The sequence below is a fragment of the Pongo pygmaeus genome, chromosome 9 (genome assembly GCF_028885625.2).
Source record: "Pongo pygmaeus isolate AG05252 chromosome 9, NHGRI_mPonPyg2-v2.0_pri, whole genome shotgun sequence".
NCBI classification, from domain to species: Eukaryota; Metazoa; Chordata; class Mammalia; order Primates; family Hominidae; genus Pongo; species Pongo pygmaeus.
This window is the reverse complement of record NC_072382.2, coordinates 119853890-119874200: the sequence shown is the minus strand read 5'-3', so window position 1 is coordinate 119874200 and position 20311 is coordinate 119853890. Positions and strand designations below refer to the sequence as shown.

The 20311-nt window shown below is 47.8% G+C and overlaps 1 protein-coding gene across 1 annotated transcript in view; it reads right to left on the bottom strand.

Annotated features, from left to right (window-relative positions):
• TMPRSS4 (transmembrane serine protease 4) overlaps positions 1-20311 on the bottom strand; it is a 45067-nt gene that overhangs the window by 10807 nt on the left and 13949 nt on the right. The window contains exons 2-7 of the mRNA XM_054440702.1: positions 17113-17146; positions 13040-13153; positions 8888-9040; positions 7318-7447; positions 4272-4373; positions 3251-3291 (exon numbers count right to left, since the gene is read on the bottom strand). Coding sequence (XP_054296677.1) covers positions 3251-3291; positions 4272-4373; positions 7318-7447; positions 8888-9040; positions 13040-13153; positions 17113-17146 — 574 coding nt within the window. The remainder of the gene's footprint in view (positions 1-3250; positions 3292-4271; positions 4374-7317; positions 7448-8887; positions 9041-13039; positions 13154-17112; positions 17147-20311) is intronic.

The following is a 20311-nucleotide window of genomic DNA, read 5'->3' as shown; positions in this document are numbered from 1 at the left end:
GAAAGGGCTGGGCTTTTCAAACACCACCTGATTTCTTTTTCTTTTTTTTTTCTTTTAGTATTATTATTATTATTATTATTATTATTATTATTATACTTTAGGTTTTATAGTACATGTGCCCAATGTGCAGGTAAGTTACATATGTATACATGTGCCATGCTGGTGCGCTGCACCCACCGACTTGTCATCTAGCATTAGGTATATCTCCCAATGCTATCCCTCCCCCCTCCCCCCAACCCACAACAGTCCCCGAAGTGCGATGTTCCCCTTCCTGTGTCCATGTGTTCTCATTGTTCAATTCCCACCTATGAGTGAGAATATGCGGTGTTTGGTTTTTTGTTCTTGCGATAGTTTACTGAGAATGATGATTTCCAATTTCATCCATGTCCCTACAAAGGACATGAACTCATCATTTTTTATGGCTGCATAGTATTCCATGGTGTATATGTGCCACATTTTCTTAATCCAGTCTATCATTGTTGGACATTTGGGTTGGTTCCAAGTCTTTGCTATTGTGAATAATGCGGCAATAAACATACGTGTGCATGTGTCTTTATAGCAGCATGATTTATAGTCCTTTGGGTATATACCCAGTAATGGGATGGCTGGGTCGAATGGAATTTCTAGTTCTAGATCCCTGAGGAATCGCCACACTGACTTCCACAAGGGTTGAACTAGTTTACAGTCCCACCAACAGTGTAAAAGTGTTCCTATTTCTCCACATCCTCTCCAGCACCTGTTGTTTCCTGACTTTTTAATGATCGCCATTCTAACTGGTGTGAGATGGTATCTCATTGTGGTTTTGATTTGCATTTCTCTGATGGCCAGTGATGGTGAGCATTTTTTCATGTGTTTTTTGGCTGCATAAATGTCATCTGACAAAGGGCTAATATCCAGAATCTACAATGAACTCCAACAAATTTACAAGAAAAAAACAAACAACCCCATCAAAAAGTGGGCGAAGGACATGAACAGACACTTCTCAAAAAAAACACCACCTGATTTCAAACACCGCTTTCTCCATGCCACCTTGCCCGCTCCTGCAAAGCCCTTTGGGATCTCCCTTGAGGGCAAAGTAGAGTTTCCACTCCTCCTGGCAGCCTCCTGCTGTTTCATATAAAGTCTCTCTCTAGCCAAATTGATCTGCTTGTAGTTCTCTAAAAAGTCATTCTGTTTTTGATCCAAAAAGATGCCCTTCCCATTGAAATGCTGTCTCATCTCCTAGTTCTCTAAATCAGGGATCCCCAAACCCTAACCGCTGGACCTCAAACCAGTACTGGTCTGTGGCCTGTTAGGAACCTGGCTGCACATTAGGAAGTGAGTGGCAGGGGCAAGCGAGCATGACCACCTGAGCTTCACCTCCTGTCAGATCAGAGGTGGCGTTAGATTCTTGTAGGAGCACAAACCTTATTGTGAACTGCACATGTGAGGGATCTATGCTGTATGTTCCTTATGAGAATCTAGGCTGGGTGCGGCAGCTCATGCCTGTAATCCCAGCATTTTGGGAGGCTCAGGCGGGCAGATCACCTGAGGTCAGGAGTTTGAGACCAGCCAGGCCAATACGGTGAAACGCCGTCTCTACTAAAAATACAAAAATTAGCCAGGCACGGTGGCACATGCCTATAGTCCCAGCTGTGCTGGTGATGGGTGCCTGTAATCCCAGCTATTTAGGGGGCTGAGGCAGGAGAATCGCTTGAATCCAGGAGGCGGAGGTTGCAGGGAGCCGAGATCGCAACACTGTACTCCAGGCTGAGTGACAAGAGAGAGACTCAGTCTCCAAAAAAAAAAAAAAAAAAAGAGAGAATCTAATGCTCTCTATCCCCCTCTTGGTTTGCGGAAAAATTGTCTTCCATGCAACCAGCCCCTGGTGCCAAAAAGGTTGGGGACCACTGAACTCTAAATCATTCATTAATCTAACCAATTTGTGTCAAGTGCCCTCTGTCTTGGGGCAGTGCTGGGTGCTGGGAGAGAGTGGCGGGCAAGACAGACAGACATGGCCTTTTCCTCCTTGAGCCTACAGATTCATTTTTCAGTGTTTAGCCCAGGCCCCCAGTCCCTGGGAATTTCCCTTTCTCTGGAATTCCCACAGGCTGTCCTGGGTGTTGGCCACCCTTTCAGTGTTGTTGAGCTTAGGTCTTGGCTTCTTGGTAAAACAGAGGCCCCTCAAGGGAGGACCTGTCACTTATGCTGCTTCATGCCTTCAGGGCTACTCAGTGCAGAACCTCAGATGGTGTGACCATTCATTCATTCATTCATTGACCAGCCACCATGTGTCAGATCCCACACACTAGGTATTGTGGGGTCGGGGTGGGGGGCACACGATAATGAATGAAACTCTCAACATCCTGCAGAGAAGCATATACACTCCTAAATTGCAGAGGCAGTGTTGTGACCTTCTTCCCTTAGGCGTTCTGATTTCTGGCTATCCTTCCAGGCCAGTCTCAGTTCTCTATGAAGCTAGTAGGATGAACGGAGCCACTTTGCTCGTTTTCTTTTCTGATCTCCTCTGTTAGAGCTAGAAGGGTCCCTAGAGATCCTTGATGGGCAGTGGGACTAAACGACTTCTTGGCAAAACGAGCTTCAGGGAGGTCAGGTGAATGACTCGAGGCCACACTGGCAGTGAACGGGACTAGTGCCCAGGTCTTCTGACCCCTGGCCAGCTCTCTCTGCAGCATGTCAACTGTGACTGCTACTCAGTTTGGCATTTTCCACATGTTGTCTTGCATCTCTCTCTTACTTAGTCATAAGCTATCGAGGATAGTGGCCAATTATTTCACTCATCTGGTACTTTCTACTTCTAGCCAGCAACTGACAAGAGTGAGACATATTCTAACTGTTCAATGAATAGTTAGTTGCTCAGATAATGAATGTGGGTAATCTGATCTTGCATACCTGAGCTAATTGTGACAAAGAAGGCTATGTGGGCCCTGACCAGGGGTGGGAGGCAGTGGAGGCCCCGTCCTGCCCTTTTTGGTCTTCCTAATGCTCTTTACCAGGTCTCCACTTAGGTTGTGGAGCCATGCACAGATGGTAGAAGGGGGAAACTGAGGCCTGGAAAGACCCAGAAAAAGAATGTGACCTGCCCAAGGCCACCAACAACTTGAGGGGGCATTGACCTACAAGCCCAAGGGCTGTAGACCAAGGCAGAATGAAACTTGGAGTCCCAGAAATTTAGGAGTGAAGATGAAGGTCTTCCTCCTTGCTCATTGCCAGCCCAGGTCCCAAACCCTCAGAGATCGGAGGTACTCACCAAGACAGTGCAGGGAGACCAGGGAGCCTGAGAGGCAGGGCCTGGAAGACAGACACAGCGCCCTGTGATTTAAGCTTCTTCCTCAGCTGGGAGGCAGGGACTCAGGCCTCCCGATGCTGTTAATTCAAGTCCCCTCCCAATACCTCGGGAATGTGGAAGCTGCACAGTGGGGAACATTTGGAGACTGCATTGACATCCATTGCATTTCCTGCATTGACACTTCTGTTTGATTGGATTCAACACCCCCACTGCTGAGTACCTACTGTGCGCTGGGCCCTGCCTGCTTCAAAGCCCAGCCTGGGCTCCTGGGACCCAAGAGGGAAGAGGGCAGAGCCCGGAACAGAGTCTGTGGCACTGCAGGCTTTCCAAATGGAAGAAGGAGATTTTGATGGAATTCTAGGCAAAGGATCATTCTGCTACCAATCCTGTCCTTTTCAAGATTTACTTTCGGTGAATAAGCGGCCCTCAGCAACATCCCTGAATGCTAAGAAGCCAGCCTCCTCTCTGAGCCACGTTGCCGCGGTGTGACAGATTTCATCTGGATGCTCTGGTCTAACACAGTGTGGCGAGGCTCAGGAACAGGCCACCCACAAAGGCCATGGAGCCTCTTCCCTGGAGCATCAAGAAGGTAGGGAGCTCTGACTGGGTAAGCGGTAGGGAAGGACAAAGTGACTTTGGAATCTTGCCTATTGGGCAATTTATTAGAAAACCTACAGCAGTAGCAAAAACTATTTACTATCCAGATTGATGGAAAGGTCACATTATCCATCCCTCTGGCTTTGAGTAGGACAACACACTTTGTCCATCTGTCCATTGTATTAAAAACAAGTCAACACAGAAAACCTCTCCAAAATGTGAGTCTATAGCTCTTGGCATTGAATGATCTGTCTGGCTAGGAGTTCTTCCTGATGTCTGCTTACATTCCCCTGGCGGCTTGGGGTTCCAGGTGAGCTGGTTGCAACCTGAAGAGCAGCGTCCATGTGGGGGCCTTCTGTAGGCCAGAAGGTGTCCCCTCACTTACCCACTTGAATTCCGCACGTGAAGCTCCTGGCTGTTTTCTGTGATTTCAACAACATCCAGATCCTGGTCTGGGCCAATCTCCACAGCTCTGAAAGTGGGTTTGCTGCTCACATCAAGAGGGAGAGAGAGTTGTGAGCTGGGGGAGGGGGTTAGAACAAGATGGTAGAGTTGGCCCCCACTCTCAGGAGAGAGGGTGGCAGAGAACGCTTGGTGGGGAGTGGCCAGGGAGTGGAGGTGGTCTTGGTCAGTGAAGATGGGGCCTGCTTTGCTATACAATAAAGAACACACCCTTGGCATCCCAGGACTCAACCCTCGGTGCATTGCTGATGTAACTTGCTTTCTTGGGCGGGGACTCCAAATCCAGAATCCAGAGCCCTGGAGAAATGTTAGGGGTCTCCTTTCCAAATTCCCAGCTCTGTCCCTATTTCAAATATCCCAGCAATGTCTTCTGGTTCACAGCAGGGAAACAAAGAGGCATAGGGGCTCAGGTTAGCTCCCTTCTCACCTGGGAGGGAGTTGGAATGTGGGTATTTGGTTCTCCAAACAAGGCATCTGGTCTGATTTTGATAGTGGGGGTATGTTTTTGGTCCCCTTAGAGATATTTAATAGAACAGAACTGGATCTCTCTTCATATGAATCCAGACAAACTTTTCTCTCAACTGGACCACCCTCCCTCTTTCTCCTGGTAATCCATGCTTGCTGCTTTCAAACCTTGGGTTGAAGTTTTTCCTCCTCCAGGAAGCCTTCCCTGATTAATTCCATCTCTCTGATTGTTCCTTTACTGAATCTGCCTCTTCTAAATCTTTTCCTTCCATCCCTAACTATGCTAGTAATGTTAGTAGAAGCTCTCCATGGAGGGCTGGGTCAATCCATGATACTGGTGGATTGGCACATTCTCAGGCAGGAATGCTGGCACTTCCTGGAAGGACCCAAGTCTCGGACCTGGGAGGACTAGAGTCCATTTTAAGAGTCCTCATGATCTAGGTTCTGTCCCTGGCTCTGGCACTAGTCTGATGTGTGGCCTTGGGCAGGTCACATTCTTTTTCTGGGTCTCTCCAAGCCTCAGTTTCCCCCTCTATAAAAAGATGCATGGGGCTGGGTGCAGTGGCTCACGACTGTAATCCTAGCACTTTGGGAGGCCAAGGTGGGTGGATCACCTGAGGTCAGGAGTTCAAGACCAGCCTTGCCAACATGGTGAAACTCCGTCTCTACAAAAATACAAAAATTAGCTGGGCATGATGGTGCGTGCCTGTAATCCCGGCTACTTGGGAGGCTGAGGTGAAAGAATCGCCTGAACCTGGGAGGTGGAGGTTGCAGTAAGCAGAGATGGTGCCATTGCATTCCAGCCTGGGTGACAGAGTGAGACTTTATCAAAAAAAAAAAAAAAAAAAAGATGCTTGGACTAGATGATCTCTAGGGTCTCCCACATCTTGAAATGCCTATGGTTCTAGGACAAGAAGGGCCTCCAATCTAGAGAGAGGAAAGAAAGCAGAGAAGTCTGAGACCTAGAAGGACGGAATATGGTGGAAATGGACATTCCCAGGAAAGTTAACTTCTGTTCACCAATTCCATCCCAATGAATGATTCCGATGAACTTTGATTTTGTGAAGCACAAGAGTCAGGTGGTTTGGTGCCTTACTGAGCTCCAAAAGGACAGAAATTCCAGGAGCCTATCACCTTAAGAACCCCTGGAGACACCCAGGTTTCATAATCAAGCCTCAGCCTGCTGTGCCAGGTACGGCTGATGCAGCAGTTGACTGGACTACAGTGGGGAGGCAGGGCTGGCTACAGCGAGGCTGGGCTCTGTGGCGGCAGGAAGAGGGGACAATAGCAGGTGCCGGGCATGACTTCCTCACTCTCCTTGAAATGAAGATGGTGGGGTGTGCTTTCTAGAGGGTGCTGGAAGTTGCCCCCTATGGAAAGTAGAGAGCAGCAGAAGCATGCTGAGCAGAGAAGAGAGAGGCAAATAATTCTGATTGATTTGTAACGGCTGCCTGGAGCATTTACTGAAAAAGGACTTTGAGGCTGCATTATGGATCCATGGGAGAGAGTTCTGTGATTGGTTGGTGATGTCTGCCTGGTAGTTGTTTTTTTTTTCTTTTTTTGCCTAGTCTCTGGGTCCAGTCTCTCAGAATCCTGAAGAAGTTTGAGGCCTGCCAGAGATAGGTTATCTCAATCTGCAACTGAATGTATGGGTTCTTTTCCATCCTCTCCAGCTAAACTCTCTGAGTGATCAACCATCTCATCAGCCCCTTCCCTTATAGATGATGTCCTACATGAGAATAAAGCATTACTCAGTCTAGAAACAGAAACAATATGGGAACTCCTAATGCGAAAGAATTAGGGGTCTTGGGCTCAAATTCTAGCTCTCTACCTCCCAGCTACTACCCTAGCAAGTTACTTACTTCGTTTGAGCCTATTTATGAAATAGATATAATAACTATCTTTTTGGTTTTCTGCAAAAATCAAATGAATATAAATATATAAAATGCAAATTACTCTTATTATCATCTTACACCTTTTCCTCCACTCCAGATTTGGAACTGTTTTGAAATTTGCAGAGAGAGCTGGGATTGCTGAAGATGGGGCCCCACTGAAACTAGGCTCACTTAAGCTAAATCTTAACCAACAAAACTTTGAATAAGTTAACTTAGCTTTTGTATTACTGGGCAGGAACAGTTTCTTGCAAAGTCAGGACAAAGGAGTGAAGGTTGAGGAGTAAAGGAAAGGAGAGGACTGCATAGACGCTGGAAGTGTATGTGTGTGTGTGTGTGTGTGTGTGTTGGAGGGCAGCACACATTCTCTCACTGGCATTCCAAAACTATCCTGTGAGGTTGGCATTAGTTCCTCCAATTAACTCCCGAGGAACCTGAGGCTTAGGAAATTTAACTTCATGTTGCTTATAAGTGAAATGCTGGGATTCAAAAGCCATTCTGCCCGTTTCCAATGCCTGTATTTTTTAGGAAAGAGAGAAGAAGGGAGGAAGGAAAGGAGGAAGAGGAGGAAAGAGGAAGGAGGGGAAAGGGAGATAGGCCCAGGTTGGTTACCTGCTGTAGCCCATCTGCCTACAGGCTGTCTCAGCCAGAGCTTCTGTGAAGTTGTCAAAACAGGCAGAGAACCAGTTCCCTGTGGCCGGGTCCAGCACCTGCAGCGTGGATCGGTCTTTGGAGAGGCGGACTGGGAGGAAAGGAACCTGGGTTAGATGGAAGGGGGGGCCCATCTGGCCCATCCCCCTCAGAACTCATCATGAGACCAGCCCAAGCTCCCCTAACCTAGAACTGGGGGTGCTACAGAGCCCCAACACTTTCAACATCAAGGGAATTTCTTCCATTTGGCTTTGTCTATTTGGGCCCCATTTTGACAGTAGCTAGTGTGACCAGACGTCCCGGGGTCAGTCTCCATTTTGACCTGTTGCCCTGGCCCAATGGTTAATAGTGCCCCCTTTTGCTCTTACAGGTATCAGTGTTGATGATCAATTATGTGGTCACTCTACCCAGTGACCATATACAACTCGTTTAAATTGTGTGGACCACATACCCATCCATGGTGCATACAACTTGCCCAGCCTGGGGAAATGTCTCAGAGAGGGACCTAGGTCCTTCTCCAAGTAAGGTCAGAGGGGAAGGTTGAGTGAGAAGTCCTATTGGCAGTAGGATGACAGGTGCCCGTGGGCATTTGACTTCTGATAAAGAAAGAGCAAATACACAGAAAGTCACTCAGCCCTGCCCTCAGAAGCCCCATCACTCATCTCCTACTTATCTTTTTCTCTTCAGAGCCCAAGCACCAGGGGGATGAAGGTAGAAGAGCCCAGCCCAAGAGAGAACATGGATTTTATGCGCAGAACATCTCCTATCCATTGAAAGGACCTGGCTCAGTCCTGTCACATAGCCCGTCTCAGCAAACGCTAATGAATAGAAGGACCAATAGCTGGCGAAGTGGCTGAGAAGTCTCTTTTCTAGTGTCCTTGAAATAACAAATTTCATAGAAAGGAGGAACGCCCCAAGATCACCCAGTCTAGCCCTCTGCCTGAAATCCACCCAGGTGCAGCACGCATGGGGCAGCCTCAGTTACAATTTCCTGTCCTTTCTGGCTCACATTTGTTCATCAAATAGTTACTGTTTGCTGTGTGTTAAGTACTAGGATTTAAAGATAGACAGGACACGGTCCTGCTCTCAAGAAACTTATACAGCTGGGCATGGTGGCTCACGCCTGTAATCCCAGCAATTTGGGAGGCTGAGGCAGGTGGATCACCTGAGGTCAGGAGTTCAAGATCAGCCTGACCAACATGGCAAAACCCTGTCTCTACTAAAAATATAAAAATTAGACAGGCGTGGTGGCTGGCACCTGTAATCCCAGCTACTCATGAGGCTGAGGCAGGAGAATCACTTGAACCTGGGAGGCAGAGGTTGCAGTGGGCTGAGACCAAGCCACTGCACTCCATCTTGGGCCACAGAGCACTCTGCCTCAAAACAAAAACAAAAACAAACAAACAAAGAACCTTATACAACAAGGATGAAAAGTGACAAGTAGGGGACAGATACTATGCAGTGGGCCATGGGGGACTGAGCAGACCTCCTGCTGGGCCCACTTCTCTTGTCACTCAGACCCTGCACTCACCTGCCACTGCAGGCCCTTCGGGGAAGCTCTTGACACAGTGCTCCTCGTCCTCCCCCAAGGGACAGTCCAGCTCCCCGTCACACAGCTGCTTCCTCGGGATGAAGTGGAGAGGCTGCCCGCAGAGGAAGTAGTATTTATCCAGAATCACCTTGACTGGAAGGCAAGCGCAGGGAGGGGCAGAGAGGGCTGAGGGTCAGGCTCGAGCAGGGAGAGGCTGGGTTTTCCTGGCGATAGTGCTGGGCTCTCAGACACACATGTGTGAGTTCCAGGCTCAGTTCTGCTACTTGGTAGCACATAGACTTGGGCCTGAGCCTCAGCTTCCTTGTCTGTAAAGTGGAGATAGTAACACCGGCCCCATCCCCACAAGATGTCTGAGGAGTCAAGAGAGGTCGTGTGTGGGAGAAACAGGCTGGTACCTGCCTCTTATGCCCCAGTGCTGGCTCAGTATGTTCTGGTAAAAGAGGAGGAACCCGGAGTCTGAAGACCCAGTTCTGAGTCCTAGCTCTGACACCTACTGTGGAACTTAACTTTTTTTTTTTTTTTTGAGACCAAGTCTCACTCTGTCATCCAGGCTGGAGTGCAGTGGCAGGCTCTTGGCTCACTGCAGCCTCCGCCTCCCAAGTTTAAGTGAGTCTCCTGCCTCAGCCTCCCAAGTAGCTGGGATTACAGGCAAGTGCCACCACACTCAGCTAATTTTTTGTATTTTTAGTAGAGACGGGGTTTCACAATGTTGGCCGGGCTGCTCTCGAACTCCTGACCTCAAGTGATCTGCCCGCCTCGGCCTCCCAAAGTGCTGGGATTACAGACGTGAGCCACCGCACTCAGCCTTACTGTGCAACTTTATATGGATCACTTTCCCTTCTTAGTTCTCAGTTTCCTCATCTGTATGATGGGATGATAATACCTATAATATCTGCCTCACAGGGCTGTTGAGAGCATGTGGTATGATGGTAGTTGTGAAAATGTCTCGTAACTATCAAGTATAGTTCTGGAGTTGGGTGCTTTTATCTGGGTGAAAGAACTGTTAAACGGTAAGAACACATGGACACGTGCAGGGGGATCAACACACACTGGGGCCTGTCGGGGGTGGCGGGAGGAGGGAGAGCATCAGGAAATATAGCTAATGGTTGCCGGGCTTTATACCTCAGTGCAGGGTTGATCAGTGCAGCAAACCGCCATGGCACACGCTTACCTACGTAACAAACCTGCACATCCTGCACGTGTACCCCAGAACTTGGAATAAAAGTTGAAGAAAAAAGTAATTAAAATATATGAATAAAAATCACTAAAATTAAGAAAAAAAGAGAAAGATCTGTGAAGGGGTTGGTCTTTGGTTTTGTTTTGTTTCTGCTTGCCATCTTTAGATTCTGCCTGCTGCTTTCAGATTCTGTTGCTCTTTTGCCATCTTGGGATGATGGAAAGATGTTGAGTGTGTTTAATCCTTCAGGGAACTGATATTTTAACACTTTTTCTGGCCATGCATGGTAGTTCACACCTGTAATCCCAGCACTTTGGGATGCCAAGGCAGGAGGATCATTTGAGCCCGGGAATTCAAGATCAGTCTGGGCAACATAGTGAGACCCTCATCTCTACAAAAAATTAAAAAAAAAATTAGCCAGGCATGGTGGTGTGCCCCTGTGGTCCCAGCTACTTGGGAGACTGAAGCAGGAGGATTGCTTGAGCCTAGAAGTTTGAGGCTGCAGTGAGGTGATCACACGATTACACTCTAGCCTGGGAGAGAGAGCAAGACCTTGTCTCAAACAAACAAACAAACAAACAGACAGACAAACAAACAAACTTTTCCTTAGTGAAGACCCACAGCCAAACACCCTGGCAGGAGGGAACTCCTCCTTCCTAACTGAATTCTCTCTTGGCCTGATGGGACCCTCTCCGGTCCAGTATCACCCTGGGCTGGTCTTAAGAGTAGTGGCGTTAAATCTAATAATGGTCCCTGCTTGTCACTGTGTCAGGAGCTTTCCATATATTTCCTCATGTAATCCTGATAACGGTCTTGGGAGGGAGATGTTATTACTAACTCACATTACAAACAGGGACATGGAGAATTGAAGGTCAGGCTTTATTTTCCCAGGGCACACAGTGCTTCCAGTGTAGAGCCAGGGCCCATCTAACTCTCTGGGGACGCTTGAGATGTGATCTGCTGGCCCTGATGCTCCTGGCTTGAGTGAAGCAAGGGAGAAGGAGGAGCTAGATATTACGTAGCTCTTCGGAGTTTGGTTTATGATCAGGAGCCAGGGTAAGGCAGAGTCACCCCAGCCTCCTGGGACAAATCCAGGAGACAGCATTGCCAGTTGAGACTCCAGAAGCCATAAGGTTGAGGGAGCCTGGCCCAGGATGGAGGACTGGGTAACAACCTCTGATTGCAGAATCTGGGGGCCCAGGATGTGGAAGCCACATAGAACCTTCTGGGACAGGGAGTGTCCAGCTCTAAATTATGCTTTAGTGCCTGCCTGGCTTTCCCTGGATAACTTTGGCCCCCTTTATCTCCACTGTGGCAGGGTGTATCCCTACAGAAAGCAAGCTCGCTTTAACATTAGCCTGAATAGAACAGGATGGCAAGTCTGCTGATGTCACTGCAAACCTCCATCATGCGGGCAACCAAGGTCAAGGAGAAAGGGTTTGGGGTCATCTGCATCTCACACCATCCAGGGCTCCCAGGGCTTTTAGTGGGGTTTATGTTGTGGCTCTGCATTTCCACCGCCATGAGATGGAAATGGACCTGTTCAATCAGGGGACTGGGGTTCTGTCCCAGCTTTGGCCCTGACTGCCACTCCTCCTTTCCGAGCCTCAGTGCTCGTGTAGAATGAGGACCAGAGTCTCTCTCAGTGTCCTCCAACCAGGCAGTTGGCTGCTACTGCTGGAAATGTCACCACAGTTACAAGCACAGATTCCTGAAAGGCCAACTATTCCCTGGCTGCACAGGCAGTCCTGCCCCAATTAGCAAATGCATGTCCTGGGTCACATTTTGTCTGCTGCTGTGTGAAGACACGCTCTTTTGCAAAACTTGGTTTTTAGCTTGGTACTTTACATGTGTTCTCTCACTGGTGCTCATGATATCGCTCTGAGGGAGGAAGGACATTTTACAGGTGAGGAGACTGAGGGTACGAGGCAGTGAAGGACTTACTCAAGGTCACGCAGCAGCAAGTGGCACAGCCAGGATCCCTGTCTCGGGTGTCTTGATTCCTAGTCTGGTCCCCAGTGCCCTACTTCTTGCTGTGAAAAGTTGTGGTCAGTAACCTGCTGTGCTCATGTGGATAACAAAGGCAATGACTCCATCACAGGATGTGGGAGCCAAAAATGACCCACATCCCTGCTCCTTCGGTTGAATCTTCTTTATCACAGATAAGGGCCCTGAGGCAGAGAGGCCTGCTCAAGACCACACTGGGCCTCAGGTACTGGCCGTGGTGAAAGCCAAGCTGAAGTGGGCCAGGTGCCAGCCACCTGGGGGGTCTTCCCTGCTGCCTCCTCTTTCTCCCCTCCTCACAAGCAGAAACTCTCCCTGTTCTTCCAGCCACTGCTCAGAGCCACTCAGCTTGCAATCTGCAGAAGATGGGAAGGAGGGGGCAGAGGGCGTGGCAGCCCTGCAAATTGCCTGCGTGGGTTAGGAACATATGCCACTGTGCTCTCCCTCTAGAAGAAGTCACCTGGGATAGAAGCCATCTGGAACAGATGGGGGCTGAGTTCATCTCCCCTTTCACTTTTAGAAGAAGGCTCTCTTCAAAGCAGGGGGTGGATACATGTCTTTCTTTCTTTCTTTCTTTCTTTCTTTCTTTCTTTCTTTCCTCTTCTTTCTTTTTCTTTCTCTGTTTTTTTCTCCTCAAATTCCTTTTATTATACCAACGATTTTTTCTGCAAAGCTTTATGCAGATCACCTGCCCCTGACTGTGGGGGTGGGGGCTGCCACTTACTGAGGGGGTGAAGGACAAGTAGGGGCTGCCACTTACTGAGGTGATAATGGGAGGGGCGGGGCTGCCACTTACTGAGTGGGTGAGGGCAGGGGTGGGACTGCCTCTTACTGAGGGGGTGAGGGCCGGGGTGGGGGACTGTCACTTATTCAGGGGGTGAGTGCGGGGGTAGGGGTTGGGCCCTGTCATTTACTTAGAGGGTGAAAGTCGGGTACGGGCTGTCACTTACTGAGGACAACCACAATGATGATACTCGCCAGGCTCAGTAGTGCTATGATGATGGGGATCCCCACCTTTCTGAAGGTCTCCATGGGGGTACGGGGTTTGCGCAGGGGTTTGACATCTGCAAGAAAATGGGAGGCAGAGGGGAAGAGCATGCAGTCAGCACTTAGTGATCCCCGAGCCAAACTCCACAACCTCCTGCCCTCTGGCCGGTGACAGGAATGCCTTGAGGACAGTTTTGGTTAATGCTGGGGGGTTATTCCTGCAGACTAGGCTTAGCTTCATTAGCACATGGTTACCCTGCCTCTTCTTACTTATCCAGACTCACCTATGTTTCATGAGTGCCGCTCAAAGGAGCCCCCAGGCCAGGCCACCTCCCCCATGTCTTGCCTGCGCCTGTCCTAGTACATTTCTGGGTTTTGTCTGACCCTCGCCTGCCCGAGAGAGGCCTGAGCCCCTGGGGCACGTACCCATTCACTGTGCCACCATCTATCCTTTTCCTGACCTCCTGACTTAGTTTTTGATTAACAATTAAGCTTCAGGGAGGCAGGGGCCTCCAGCACAGAGTGTGCTTAGTAGAGGTTTAATAAATACTTGTGAATCAATGCATCCTCAGTCCCACAAACAGCAAGTCCCCAGCCTGGTCCTTGTCTTTAAAGAGATTACCATCTGGGGGAAGAGGCAGACACAGATGCCAGTCCAGCCAGGTGGAAGATAAATATATGTTATAATAGAGACATCTTCAAAGGTAGGCTGGTGAAAGCCTCCTCAGCAGGTGGCACTTAAATGCAAGTCGGGAGGGAGGCACTGGCTCAGCTCAGTCGGAGGCATGGAGGGGGCCTGTAAGCTGCCTGGTGTGCCTGGGGTACCAGGGGAATAAAGGCAACTTGGAAGGCAGGATGGGTGAAGGCAGCTGTGGAGACTCTTGAACATTATGCTAAGGAGCCTGGGTTTTATCCTGAAGGCAGTGAGGAGCCATTGAAAGTTTTTGAACAGTGGAGAGACAGGATCAAATTAATTTTAGAAAGATGGATCTGGTCGGGTGTGGTGGTTCACGCCTGTAATCCCAGCACTTTGGGAGGCCGAGGTGGGTGGATCACCTGAGGTCAGGCGTTCAAGACCAGCCTGGCCAACATGGTGAAACCCTGTCTCTACTAAACACACAAAAATTAGCCAGGCATGGTGGTGCATGCCTGTAATCCCAGCTACTTGGAAGGCTGAGGCAGGAGAATTGCTTGAACCCAGGAGGCAGAGGTTGCAGTGAGCTGAGATTGTGCCATTGTACTACAGCCTGGGCGACAAGAGCAAGACTCCACCTCAAAAAACAAAAAGAAAGATAGATCTTTCATCAGGGAGGAGGTGGATTGGAACAAAAGAGTCTGGGGTTAGGGAGACCAGGTAGGAGCTTATCACTGCCTAGAACAGAGGTGATAATAACTACATTGTCAATTGCACATGGTTATCCAAGGACAAGGAACCTGGGAAAGGGAAAACATAGGCAAAGTTAATATCAGTAAGTATCAGAGATACATTCTTTTAAGTACCCCCCTCCTTGTGGGAAATAAGCTTGGGAGGTGCCGTGGGGACTTCCCTGGGGGAGCTGGGGCAAGAATTCTGGAATCCCTGGAAAGCAGCAGACCGGCTCTCCTACCCTCACCTCCACATGACTGGCTCCCTCTCCTCCTCCCAGTCTTTCTTCATTGTCACCTTCACAGTGAGGCCTTCCTGGATCTCCCTATTTAAAATGCAGCCTTCCAACCTTTCCTATTCTCCTTTCTTGCTTTTTTGTCTTCCAAAGCATGCATCACCTCTAACAGATGCTATATTTGACATATTTTATATGTTTTCTGTTTCCTCCCACCCCTCCATGAAATGAAGACTCGTTGAAGACAGAACTTGTCTGTTTTGTTCACTGCTGAATCCCTGGTGCCTAGAACAGTGCTTGGTCCACAGCAATTGCTCAACAAATATGTGTCACATGAACAGATGAATTGTTCTTGGCTCTGCTCTCTTAAGTACATCCCTTTTACTACCTCCTTTCCTTTCCTTTCTTTTCTTTCCTTCTTTCTTTCTTTTCTTTCTTTCTTTCTCTCTCTCTCTCTCTCTCTCTCTCTCTCTCTCTCTCTCTCTCTCCTCTCTCTGTCTCTATTTCATGGAATCTGCTGCCCAGGCTGGAATGCAGTGGCAGTGGCATGATCTTGGCTCACTGCAACCTCCACCTCCTGGGCTCAAGCCATCCTTTTTTACCTTAGCCTCCCAAGTAGCTGGGACTACAGGCATGTGCCACAACACCCAGTTAACATTCGTATTTTTTGTAGAGATGGGGTTTTGCCATGTTACCCAGACAGGTCTCATACTCCTGGGCTCAAGTGATCCACCCACCTTGGCCTCCCAAAGTGCTAGGATTACTGGCATGAGCCACCATGCCCGGCCCCTTCTACCTTTCTTACAGATCACATTTTATTCTGCCTTGAATGATGGCTAATCACATGTCTGGTTCTATTTCTTTCCTCAGCTCTTTAAAAGCAGAGAATGGCATCTTGCTAGAGATGGGTGCCCGACAAATGCTAGTATTAATGAATCTGTTAACAAAGGAAAGCTTAGGACACTTTGTGTTTCCCCAAAAGAAAGTTTTAACTTCAGACACAGAGGCCAGGCAGTGGGGATGTGAACTGGAATGGCAGTGCCTGTAAACTATGACCTGGCACAAAGTAGCTTATCAGTAATGTTTGCCGATACTGTTTTTAAGGTTCCAGCAGCCAGTCTTCAGAATTGTCCTCTTTCCTGTAGCCATGGCCATGACGACATTTTGTTCATGAATTCATGCATGATTTATTTATTGAGCATCTACCTCTGGGAACATGAGATTTGTTTGTTTTCTCCAAGAGTGAGTGACCCATGGGGAGCCATGGGTTCCTGTGTCCAAGACCAGACATTCTCAGGGAGCATCGGCTTCCCCCATCAGGAAGGAAAGAGCTTCCATACCAAGTTTAAGTTAACGAACCCAGTGAGCTATGAACAGCCTCCTTGCCGGCTGTTGTTCCTCCCTCCAGCCTGTCCGGCCCACTGCAGCTAGACAGAGCTTCCTAAAAGCTTGCTTTCATCCTGTCACTTCTTACTCGAGGGCCTACAAGAGACTTCCACATCTGGATTATATCTTTCAAAGTCAGTGTAATTTGTCCTCTCTCTCTGAGCCAAATGGACTTCCACTGCTAGTCTTCACCAACCCCCAGTTCTGCATAGTCACGTTCACTCCCTGGTCCTTGAGCAAATTCAGCTTGTTTTTTGGTTTGAGAGTTCTCAGTCTTGCTCAGGTGGTGGAGCAGTTGGCGCCCTGGTGTTCTTTGGGGACACCATGGCCTACTCTTATATTAAATTCCAAAGTATAAACTAGGCACCACTTTACTTGCTAAAGATTACTTCCTTTGTGGTCATTATTAACTCATGACCCACAACTGGGAAATAGATAGCCTGTCAAGCAGGATTGGCCATTTTCTTACTGATCTGTTCATATTAACGTGTTCCTTGCTCATTTGTTTTGCTGATCCAGCAGGCTATCAGGAGTAGATATTAATGGTTTAAGAAAATGTACTGGAAGAAAAGTACTTCCTTAAATTTGGGATCATTCTATTTATTAACTTAGTTTTCTTCCCTTGGAAATCAGGCGAGCACTGCCATTTTTCATGAAAATGCCTCTGGCCACTGTGAACTCCACGAGACCAGGGACTTCAGCTGTCTTAATTAGTGTTATAGCCCTGCATCCAGCCTAGGGCCTGGCACATGGCAGGTACTTACAGTTTTACTGAAAGGATAAGAGTGACTGAATGAATGAATTGGAGAATCATTGCTTTGGGGATTTTAGGTTTGTTGGTCCTGTTTCCCCAGAGTCCAGGCCTCCTACTTCTAGAATGAATCCTGGAATGTTTGCTGAGTGATGGATGGACAGGTGACTGGATGTCATCCATGGCACTTAGCACTTTGGTGGTGGTGGTGAGGGCCAGGTGCGAGTGGCTTAGGATCTGCTTGGTAGCTGAAACTCAGAGGCTAAGGTGGACAAATGAAAGCCGGACCTGAACTTACCGAGGCTGTTCAGAGGTTGATCACTGTCAGGATCCTGTAATTGAAGGAAAAACAGTCAGTGAGTTGAGGCAGGGAGCCTCTCGGGCTGGGGCTAGCAGCCTACGGGAGGTTCTTGGGTCTTGTCTACATTCCCTTCTCCCTGAGTCTACACTGGGACTCTCTGTGTTATCCAAATACCTGGTTCAACAAGAAACATTCAGTCATGCACCTGTTTGATCTGTTTCAATTAGTTTACTTAACTAGTAGCAACTGGTTAGCAATTGTGGAAGCAACTGGTTGCTGGTTTTTATGTAAATTGCTGAATTCCTCAAGGTGATTCTGCTCTACTATCTGTTTTTGTCAATAATTTGTCTATGTTTACAGATACTATATTTCTGTAAAAACTCTGAATAGACATTTTACAGAAGGGAATACTCAACGGGCCAGTAAGTACCAAACAATGCTTAATATCATACTTATCAGGCAAATGTGAATTCAAACCACAGTAAAATATCTATATAAATACTAAATGGCTAAAATTTAAAAGACTGACAATACTGTGTTGATGAGGATGTTGGGCAACAAGAGCTCTCAGACCTTGTTGGTGGGAGTGTAAATTGGTACAAATACTTTGGAAAATGGTTTGGCTGAATCCACTAATGCTAAACATACAACCATTTTATGATTCTATGGCCCAGCAATTCCACTCCAGGATATAGCCAAGAGAAACGAGTACAAACGTCTAGCAAAAAAACCTGTGCGTGAAAGTTTATAGTTGCTTCATTTGTAACAGCTAAACATTGGAAAAACCCAAACGTCAGTCACTGGTAGAGTGGATAAACTGGTATTTTCATATAATGAATACAATTCAGCAATAGACAAGAATAAACTAATTCTAAGTGCAATGACATGGATGAATTCCATAGACATAATGATGAAGGGAAGAAAATAGTCACAAAAAGTACGATTTCACTTATATAAAGTTTAGAAGGCAAGGTTAATCTATAGTGATAGAAGTCAGAAGAGTGGTTACCATTGGGGAGGGGGGGCAGTTAGTTATTGGAAGGAACACAGTGGAGTCTTCTGGAACTTTGGAAAACTTCTGGATCTTGTTTTCGACATTGGTTACATGGGTGTTTATATGTGCAAAAATTCACTGGGTGGTAGACTTTAGACTTGAGTACTTTACTACATAAATGCTACCAACACTATGATATTTCTGAGAGAGTGGTCTTAGGCCACCATCGACGCATGTACACAAATACACACAAAGGCATTTCTACTTACACCACTTCACGTGTGCACTCAGCACGCACACAGCCACATAGAGTCACATGGAGGAGCCACTGACACAAAGGCTCACATACAAAATACATGCACACCCTTTCTGCCAGGAAAAGGTTAAAGGGAGGATGCTGTCCGGATTTATGCCCTCTGAACCCTGTGGTCTAGGTCTCCACCCAGGGACTTGCCTGCCCTATTGTGCTGAGGTCATGACCTGCCTTGGTGGTGGTTGAAGGAGTCACAGGACCTTGTACATTTCTGGCTGGAAATTTTTTCTGTTCCTCCTGGGAGTGAGAGGGCCTCTTTTAATCCCTGAGTGGGTGACCCAGATTAGATATGGAGGGAGGGTCCCTGGGTGTTGCCTGCTCCACGGCTAAGCATGGTAGACACAGCAATAGGAAGGAGCTCTTTCTTTCCCTCCCAAATGAGCCTGTAGTCTGATGAAGGGACATGCCTGGCCTTGCCCTTGAATAACACTAGGCCATGGGCGGCCTTGTGGTGTAGCACACGGCCTGGTTCTGCAGTCTGCAGGGGTCGAGTCAGAATACAAGCCCGGCCTCCTGTTAACTGTGTGCTTTCAGGAAAGAACCTTCACCTTCCTGAGCTCCAGGCTTACCCTCTGTAGAGTGGGGACAATAAAACCTGCTTCAAAAGACTACTGTGAGGACTACATCAGTTGTCTGGTGGGAAATGCTGGGCTCTCACATGGGAACTGTCTTTCCTCTGCCCTCCCATTGAAACTGCCTTTGCAAAATGACGACTGAGACAGTGAAAGAGATCTAACTTAACCGACTCCATCTTGCTTCTAACCTCCAAGCTGTTCTTGTTCATTCCTGGGTGTAGCCTGAACTAACTTTGGGAGAAACTTAGTTTATAGTTTAAACAAAGTTGGTAACAGCTGTTTCCCAGAGCAGACCCCCTTCTTGTCTGGGGACTAGACTAATGTTAGCCACAAGATTAGAAATTATGGTTTAGGAGTCATGCAGCTGGAGGTTACAATATTCCGACCCTCCCCAAACTGCTTCTAAGATCAGTGCTTGAGATATTTTGCAGACCCTGCACTTGATGGATCAGCTGGCACCACCCAGATCAATAAACTGGCTCATATGATCTGGCGGCCCCCACCCAGGAACTGACTGAGCGCAAGAAGACAGCTCCAACTCCATATGATTTCATCCCTGACCAATCAGCATTCCTGGCTCACTGGCTTCCCCCCACCCGCCAAGTTATCCTTAAAAACTCTGCTCCCTGAATGCTCGGGTAGACTGATTTGAGTAATAATAAAACTCCAGTCTCCCACACAGCTGGCTCTGCGTGAATTACTCTTTCTCTATTGCAATTCCCCTGTCTTGATGAATCGGTTTTGTCTAGGCAGTGGGCAAGGTGAACCCCTTGGGCGGTTACACCATCCTCTGCACTTCTGTAGCATTTGGTACAGGTGTTTATCACAGGACTTCTCTCGTAGGGTGGTCAGTGTTTCCTTTCCTTTTTTCTTTCTTTTTGATTGCTTCTTTAAAGTTAACATTTTATTTTTAATTGGCCACTCTTTCTCATTGCCTTTGTACCCTTGGTGTTTAGCACCAGGCTAGTACCTAGTAAAGACTTAATAAATGACTGTGAACTGGACTGAACTTTGAGCTCTGCATTGTAGCTCATTCCCAGCCATCTCTCCTCCACCATCACCCCTCCACCATCACCAGGGCTGGATAGAGCAGACTGTTTCCAGGCTGAAGATGAGACCCAATCGGGCGACTCTGCATTGTTGTGGCTAGAGTCAAGTTAGGATAATATCAACAGTAATTCACACCCAACAGGCATGTAACAGTTTACAAAGTCCTTTCATCTAACTCTTGTCTAGTCAAGTCGATATCAATTGTCTGCCAACCAGGATAGGCAGCACTAAAGAATTAATTATTAAACTAAACAAATGTTTGTA